Source organism: Oreochromis niloticus, linkage group LG18 (assembly GCF_001858045.2).
Source record: "Oreochromis niloticus isolate F11D_XX linkage group LG18, O_niloticus_UMD_NMBU, whole genome shotgun sequence".
In the NCBI taxonomy this organism is placed as follows: Eukaryota; Metazoa; Chordata; class Actinopteri; order Cichliformes; family Cichlidae; genus Oreochromis; species Oreochromis niloticus.
In genome coordinates, this window is record NC_031982.2 from 38,582,384 (window position 1) to 38,591,708 (window position 9,325).

Sequence of the window (9,325 nt, forward strand, 5' to 3'; positions counted from 1 at the left end):
GTGTAAATGAGCAGCTTTTGATGTTTGACAGTTTTTATTGTGTCTGAACGTTCCTACAGTTGGTTTGTGGTTGATGTGGATTTGCTGCTCATGTGAATCCTCCCACAGTGTTTCATTAGCAGCTGTAACCACAGTGACTCTGATAAAACAGGAATTAGCAGAATCCATCTGATATGAAGCTGTGCTTTGAATACCACTTCCCTCCTCTTTGAAGAGTAGTCAGATATCTGTGTTCAGGTTTTTGTACAGCCTCTTCTACACTTTGTATCACTGTGTTTCTAGAGCACAGTAGTAGAGAGCTGTGTCTGCCAGGGTTAGGGCTGTTATGGTCAGAGTAGTTGATGTAGGTGATGTTTGGGTTTTATAACGTTTATCAGGAATATATTCACCCGAGTATCCTTTGGCTCCTTTCCTGAGAATAAATTGAGGAGCCTGAAGGTCAGAATCATGTCTGTACCAGTGAAGGTAGATACCACTGTAACTTGTCTCATAGTCACATGTGAGTGTGACAGATTCTCCTTCTGTTTCAGTGACTTCAGTTTGTTGAGGAGTGATTGAGTCTCCAGCTGTGAGTCCTGGAAAAAGAAAGAAGAAAAGTAGTGAAATGCAGTCTGTATATCTGCTTAATGCAGCAGCTTCAACTAAACTTTAATCCCTGTTCTTAAACTCACCTATAATGGGAGATAGAAGCAAAAAGAGGTGCAGCAACATGTCTTTGGAGTTATTAAAGCCAGACAGACAGCACATGAACAATGTTCTTCCACTGCAGCACAATGACCAACAAATAATGTCATTGGATGAGCTCAGGTTCAGTGGGCGGGGCCAGTTTAATAGCTCAGCCAGTCAAATAGTTTTGTGCTTCCACAGCAGCTCTGTCTCTGTCTCTGATCTTTACTGCTTCATTTCTCTGTTGTCTTTGTCATCAGTCCAATGACACAAGAATCAGAGGTTTAACAGTGTGTGGCTCCCTCTAGTGGATGTTGTGGAGTATTCTGTTGTCTTTGCTCCAAAGGTTTTTGTACAGAGTTTTGGTGTTTCCTGTCACTGTGGGCTGCAGAGCACAGTAGTACACAGCAGAGTCAGACAGCTGAAGCTTCTGGATCTTCAGAGGAACTGATCTGATGCTGGAATCCAGTGTGGATGAAAATCTCTCCTTGAACTCATCTGCTGTCTTTCCATCATCCCTGCTGACACGACTCAGGATGAATTTGGGGCTGTTGTTTCCATCCTGTTTGTACCAGAAGAGATAATTACTAGTTCCACTGCTCTCATACTGACAGTGAAGTGTTACTGTGCCTCCCGCAGCAGCAGTCTCTTCTCCTTTTGCTTGCAGCACGTTGTCTTTTTGCGCTCTGCATTCTGTAAAACACCAACAAACAGTATCAGTGTGCTGTTAAAGAATCATGTCAATGTTGGATTGATATCAAAGAAACAGAGTTGTGTTCATACCGAGGCACATAGCAGCCAGCAGCACTGAGATGAACAGAGGCGTCATATCTGCAGTGTAGAGTAACTGTGAGCTACAGCAAGTATAAAGAAGCTGTGATCTCTCTGTTTAGTCTTCATCAACACTAAGTTGGTGGATTAGAAGGAGGAGCCTGATCACAGTGACAGGACTCATTCACAGCCCTGTGTTATTCCCCCTGCTGACAGCTTTACACTCAGCACGTCTTTCTGCTGCTCTGCTTTGTTTATGTTCCAGGAAGCAGGTTTAACTTACAAAAGTGTCGAAAAAGAAAGAAATCATTCATGGAGCTCAAAGAGCAGAGCCTCCATTATAATCCAGTTACCTGAAGAATATGAATGTGTGTCAGTGCAGATCATGACGTTTATCTTAAAAAACAGAAGACAAAGAATAAAAGAATCTTCAGGCACACTTAAGTCTGTTGAAGCTGCTTTCTGGAATACGACCCGATTGAAAGGAAAGGAGAGCAGCAGTCATAGAAAATCACTGAAGATGTGTTGAATTTGAGACCAAGACCAACTCCAGACTGAGACAGAGTCCAGCCTCTCTCCAGGAGAATGTTTCCAGAGCCCAATCTATGCATTTAGTTGAGCCCGACTATATCTAGCTGGTACTTCTCAGCCTCATGCACTAACTCAGGCTACTTCTCCACCAGAAAGGTGACACTCCATGTCCCAATTGCTAGCCAGGTATCAGTCTGTTAGGGCCTTCGCTCCTGGCCGCCACCCGGCACACATTGCACCCGACCCCTACGGTGCTTCCTGCTGGTGGTGGGCCTCAGGAGGATATGCCCATGTCCCTTTTTTTCGGGCTGTGCCCAGCAAGGCCCCATGAACTAAGACCTGGCCACCAGATGCTCGCCCTCGGGCACCCTCACAGGGCCTCCAGGACAGGGCTCTGGTAACTCTATCCCAGGCATTTCATTTACTTGTTACTACCACACACCAAATCCGGTCATTCAGTAACGCACTGAAGTGTTTGACTGACTAAAGTTTGTTTCTATATTTTGGTGGTGTTAACCTGGGATGGGAATCGAGAATCTGATCTCTCCAAAACTGATTCCCAGTAGTCCAGTTCCTTGAAATTGTTAGTCGATCCCACTTATCTGTTGTTGCATTACACTACAATCAGCTGATTTCAGTTTGTGTGCTAGAGGAGGAAATGGTGGTGCAGTCTGCAGTGTGGATATGCACATTACTTTTATTTTTATTGCACAAAAGGAAAAGAACACAATGGCATAGTGGAAACCACATCCAGGACAGAAACAGCTGCATTATGCCACTAACACAATCTCAGCTCCTTTCAAGCCCCTGCACAGACAGCATGCTAACTAAGCTAGCCAAGAATCCAGTGCGATGCTAAAGCAACTGTAAGTGAATGCTGACCCCAGCCCAGCAGCCAGACCCTGAACTTTAACAGGTGAACTGATGAGCAGTCAGGCTGCAGCCTCTGTTTTCTACAGTAGAATCACTGTGGTGATCACTTTGAAGTCTCTTTGTGCTGGTTTTCATCTTTGCTTTGTGCTGTTGGCTTTGTGTTCATACCTAAATGTAACTCAAATTTAAACGTGGTTTTGATAAAATGTGCCCTGATAGAAAAAAAAACTAAGAATTGTTCATTTTAACAGTTATACTTGGTTGAATAAACCATATATTCAGCAGTTAAAGGGTTAACTTTTCTGAAGCACGCATGCACTGCTCTCAGCCAATGAGCTGCTGCAAAAGGGTGCATTCCACAGGAAGATATGTCTGTGAAGGTTCTCAGTCATCCAGGTCAACGTAATCTAAGGAGCTTGGAAAGAAAAGCGTCTGGACTTCTTTAAGTTGCTTGAAGACGTTTCACCTCTCATCCGAGAAGCTGATTAAATCTGGGACTCTCCACCATTTGACTCTAGAACTGAAGAAGCTTCTCGGATGAGAGGTGAAACGTCTTCAAGCAACTTAAAGAAGTCCAGATGCTTTTCTGTCCAAGCTCCTTAGATTCCACAGGAAAGAGTAGGAGAGAGGAGGTGGTCATATCGAGAATAAGATTTGGACATACTGGTTTGAACACTACACTATTCATGATAGGGATTCATAATACAGTAAAATGTGACTACTGTGGAGAAGAGAAAACGAAAGGACATGTTATATTACACAGTCAGAAGTATCAGGTGGAGAGAAGACTGACTGAAAACCTCAGTAATATGAAAATGAAAGTAGATCTTATTGATTTACTGCAAAAGGAATCTAGAAGTAAAAGTCATCAGGTCTTATTCCTTTTTTTTAAAAGAGTGTAAATTGCTTGGGAGGATTTGAGTTGTTTTCTTTTTTTGTTTTGTTTTTTTGAACAATGTTCCAGTCACACTCCAGACCAGTACGTGGCGGTAATGCACCATTCAGTTGTTTGAAGAAGAGTTGCTGTGTCCAAATTCAGGGGAAGGATGCTCCGAAGAATCCTACCTACATAGGTAGGATTCTTCGATGGCCGCAAAGAATGGAAGAGAGCGGCTGTGAAATTGGACAGCCTTCTAGCCTTCGTTCAAGTCCGCCCTTACTTCCATGCTTTTCCGGTTGCTAGCACCTGTTAAGGTAAAATATATATTCTTAGTGTTTATTTTCTGATTATTTTGTTTATGTATTTTTATAAAAGGCCAGCTTTGACTCACAAACCAATTGCTTAGCCAGACTGGAGTTGTGCAGAACAGGAAGTCTTGTGCTCCAGAGGCAGTACATTAAATACAGGAAACAGATGCAGACAGAAAATGTGGAACTAAGCAACACACACACACACACACACACACACACACACACACACACACACACACACACACACACACACACACACCAAGTAGGGGCAGAGGTAAAGACTTGTTTTGATCAAAACTGTGTGGCATGTAAGTGTGCTAAAATAACATGAGGAGCTAAGGTGCAGACGTTTTTGCAGCTGTAGGGCAGACATGTAGTATTGAAATAGATCAAGTGACGGTTTAGTAGAGGAGGGAGCAGATTATAACATAGATGATATGCTGGTAATGCTTTGGATCTGCAGAGGCTTAGACTTGCACATCTCCTTTTCCGGAAATGAATAAATAAAAGAAAGAAAGCACGACAGCTGCAACAAAAATCCCAGGCCACTTTGAACTTGCTGTCCCCTTACACACACACACACACACACACTCCCCTGGACTTTTGGATGTTTTACTTTAAGGACTTTCACGGACTCTAGGTACAGTGGGTATGGAAAGTGTTCAGACCCCCTTAAAATTGTCACTCTTTGCTATATTGCTGCCATTTGCTAAAATCATTTAGGTTCATTTTCCCTCATTAATGTACACACAGCACCCCATATTGACAAAAAAACCCACAGAATATTTGACATTTTTGCAGATTTATTAAAAAAGAAAAAGTGAAATATCACATGGTCCTAAGTATTCAGACCCTTTGCTCAGTATTTAGTAGAAGCACCTTTTTGATCTAAAACCATGAGTCTTTTTGGGAAAGATGCAACAAGTTTTTCACACCTGGATTTGGTGATCCTCTGCCATTCCTGCTTGCAGATCCTCTCCAGTTCTGACAGGTTCGAGGGTAAACGCTGATGGACAGCCATTTTTAGGTCTCTCCAGAGATGCTCAATTTGGTTTAAGTCAGGGCTCTGGCTGAACCATTCAAGAACTGTTACGGAGTTGTTGTGAAGCCACTGCTTCGTTATTTTATTTATTTATTTATTTTTAATGAAAAAAACAAAAACAGCAAAAAAAAAGAGAAAAACAAACAAACAAACAAACAAACAAACACAATACGCACTGACAATAACATAATGGCACAGTGAAACCCTCAGATCTGCCCAGTCTGGGGGAGTTCCCCTCCACCTCTTTACAGGTCCCATGTCATCAGGATTTTGCTAACGTCCACGCAGCACTTTACAGTCCATCCCTGATGATATTCGGAAGGGTATTTCCAGTCTCTTTTATGAGCTGCCTTCTAAAAAACAGTGACCACGTCCTTAGCAGGCCTTCCTTCTTCCAGTAGTTGCGTGAAAATACTTAGTTAAGCTCTGGTTATATAACCCACCACCCATCATCCCACATTACCACCTTCAACAAATCTCTCCCACTTCCTCCAATTTTTATGAAATTGGTCCATTTTGAGATTAAAAAAAATGTAAGTTTTTCCATTCTATATATTTCCTCCATTATTCCTATCTTTCTTTGTTGGGGGCTCTTTCTCCAGCCACCTCCTGGTAAGCGCTTTTTTGCCCACTCCCAACAGGATGTTTATCAAATATTTGTCCCTTAAGGAGGCTGCTGACGGGATATCGCCCAAATACAAAGTACAGAAATCCAAATTTAATTTGAGACCAGTCACCAAGTAAATTGATTCGACCACTTCACTCCAGTATGGTTGGATTATTGGGCATTTCCAAAATATATGAAAATGATCTGCCATGCTTTCCCCACAGTTTCTCCAGCAGTATCCATCTGACAGTTGACCTTTTTGTTTGTATTTTATTTTGAGTGTTATAAAAATCCTAATAAAATTTTTCCACGTGAATTCCCTCCAATAACCCGAACTAGTAGTTTCCATCTGTGTTCTACATATATTTAACCAGCTGTCCTCTGATATGTTGATTTTAGCCTCCGTCTCCCATTTAATTTTAATATAATTGGTTGATTGATCCTTAAATGATTGTAAGTTCCAATAAAGTTTAGCAATCAATTTATTTTTAATCTGACCTTTATAAGCTTCTTTTATAACGGGGCCTTCACTATGTTCTTCTGTAGTTTTTATATTACTATTGAAATAGGACCTGACTTGGACTCCTTCGTTATTTTAGCTGTGTGCCTAGGGTCATTGTCTTGTTGGAAGGCAAGCCTTCAGCCCAGTCTGAGGTCCTGAACACTCAGGAGAAGGTTTTCGTCCAGTATCTCCCTGTACTTGGCCACATTCATCTTTCCCTTGATTACAACCAGTCGTCCTGTCCCAGCAGCTGAAAAACACCCCCACAACATCAGAGTCAGAGAGACTTTATTTATCCCCAAGGGGCAATTAAGATAGATATCTTGCCGACCATACACACAATACACAAACAGCATATTGGGGAGACAGATCAGGCTAGGTAGCACTGGCCGGTCGACCGCACGACCAAACAATGGGAAATGCACAACATGAGGAAAGACAAGGAGAAAAAAGAACTCCCCTCAGACTGAGAATCAGTTTGGGAACAGAAAAAAACACCTCAGCACATGAATCATCACATCTCACAGCATAGAAGACATAAGCTTCGAAGGCATTTGGAGGGGTGAGTGTAGGTCTGTGTCAGTGTACATGTGTATGTCTGTGTGTGTCTGTGTGCTCCATGAGAAAGTGTCCCTTCACTTGGTTAAGCAAAAGTCAACAATCTTCAGTCAACGCAGGTGGCCTTGAAGGAGGGAGGAGAAAGTCACAACAACAGTCTTGTTATCTAAGAGAGATACATCATACAAACATGATGCTGCTACCACCATGCTTCACTGTTGTATTGGACAGGTGATGAGCAGTGCCGGTTTTTCTCCACACATACCGCTTAAAATTGAGGCCAAAAAGTTCTATCTTGGTCTCGTCAGACAAGAGAATCTTATTTCTCACCATCTTGGAGTCCTTCAGGTTTTTTTTAGTAAACTCCATGTGGGCTTTCATGTGTCTTGCACTGAGGAGAGGCTTCCATCGGGCCACTCTGCCATACAGCCCCAACTGGTGGAGGGCTGCAGTGATGGTTGACTTTCTACAACTTACTCACGTCTCCCGAATGCATCTCTGGAGCTCAGCCACAGTGATCTTTGGGTTCTTCTTTACCTCTCTCACCAAGGCTCTTCTCCCTCGATAGCTCAGTTTGGCTTCGTGTGAGGCAGAGATGGCTGATTTCACATGGAGGGCCAGTGCTGTGAACTGAAGCTAATTAAACCATTTAAACAACAGACAAATATGTGTAATAATTACTAACAATTACTAACACTGATCAGAAAAAAGAAGGGAAATACCTCCAACATGAACAGACATTTGACCACACATCATGTGCATGTAATGTCTTTGATACGCCGCGTAAGGAATCAAATCTATCTATCTATTTTCTGTGTTGAGCACAGGTCATGCGCTGTCCATGGTACTGAAAACTGAGAGTAGGACAGTCATGTTTTCACTAAATATGAAAGAAAGCATCATCATCTGATGTGAGGAGTTTTAAAAATTAGTGAATTTATTTTGTTGCCACCCAAACAACAGAAGAAGTTGACAACATGTAAATCAAACTCTCAGAGGAGCGAGGATTGAACCCTGTGGTACACCACAAGAATTTACAGCCTGACAGACCAACATGGAAACTTGTTTAGTAAACGTGGGTTTGAAACACCACAGTCATTAAGTATTTTTACTAAGATATTATTAACAGCGTAATTATTTTCAAAGATTTTGAATATTTAATCCATTTGACACTATTTAAGTGTAATTAAATGTCAATTTTACTTCATGCAGTGATTGATTGTGAAGTTTTGTATTTGAGTATTTACTAGAAGCAACATCACACCACATTGTTGTTTCCTCTATAACGTCTGTGAAGGTTCTCAGTCATCCAGGTCATCGTAGTCAAAGGAGTTTGCAAAGAAAAGCGTCTGGACTTCTTTGAGTTGCTTGAAGACGTTTCACCTCTCATCCGAGAAGCTTCTTCAGTTCTAAGGTCAAATGGCCGAGAGTCCCAGATTTAAACCCAGTGGGAGTATCCCCCCAAGGAGGGACAAAGGACCTCCTTGGGGGGATACTATTTCTGAACCCTCTTCCTCTGCAGAATCCTCCCCAGTGTTTCTGTACTCAAACAGACGAGGGTCCTTTGTCCCTCCTTGGGGGGATACTCCCACTGGGTTTAAATCTGGGACTCTCGGCCATTTGACCTTAGAACTGAAGAAGCTTCTCGGATGAGAGGTGAAACGTCTTCAAGCAACTCAAAGAAGTCCAGACGCTTTTCTTTGCAAACTCCTTTGACTTTCCTCTATAACTTCTTATTCATAACTGTCTCATGAGTTATTTTCTTATTTACTTAATGTCACAACACAGACAAATATTCACATTTTTTGGATGAATCTGTGAAAAATGAAAAGATAAAAGATTGACATAAGAAAATCAATGAGGAGATTCTCAAAGAAATATTAGCTTGAAAATGGGAATTTTAATTAAATGTGAGAACAAAAAGTTCTTACTGTTTGAATTTTATACAAAAAAAATTCTGCAAAGGAATAAAAACTGAGCTGAAGACTTTTAGCTTCATGTGAGAGATTTTACCTTAAAGAGATAAACCTCTGTTACTCTGTTTATTTTGCTTCTGCTGCATTTTTGCATGTCCTCATCCACTAAATATAAAATAGTGTAAATGAGCAGCTTTCGATGTTTGACAGTTTTTATTGTGTCTGAACGTTCCTACAGTTGGTTTGTGGTTGATGTGGATTTGCTGCTCATGTGAATCCTCCCACAGTGTTTCATTAGCAGCTGTAACCACAGTGACTCTGATAAAACAGGAATTAGCAGAATCCATCTGATATGAAGCTGTGCTTTGAATACCACTTCCCTCCTCTTTGAAGAGTAGTCAGATATCTGTGTTCAGGTTTTTGTACAGCCTCTTCTACACTTTGTATCACTGTGTTTCTAGAGCACAGTAGTAGAGAGCTGTGTCTGCCAGGGTTAGGGCTGTTATGCTCAGAGTAGTTGATATAGAAGATGTTTGGGTTTTATAACGTTTATCAGGAATATACTCAGATGTGCCCCCCTTTCCTCTTTTCCAGAGTATAAACTGAGGAGCCTGAAGGTCAGAATCATGTCTGTACCAGTGAAGCCAAGCATCACCTGCATCTGTCTC

General features: G+C 41.6%; 1 gene segment (V, D, J or C); it reads right to left on the reverse strand.

The window, feature by feature from the left end:
• Positions 1 to 462: 462 nt before the first annotated feature.
• LOC109195403 (T cell receptor alpha variable 19-like) lies at positions 463 to 1,681 on the reverse strand. The segment is given in 3 exon segments: positions 463 to 575; positions 672 to 1,359; positions 1,450 to 1,681. Coding segments are annotated over 2 exon segments (435 nt in total).
• Positions 1,682 to 9,325: the final 7,644 nt, after the last annotated feature.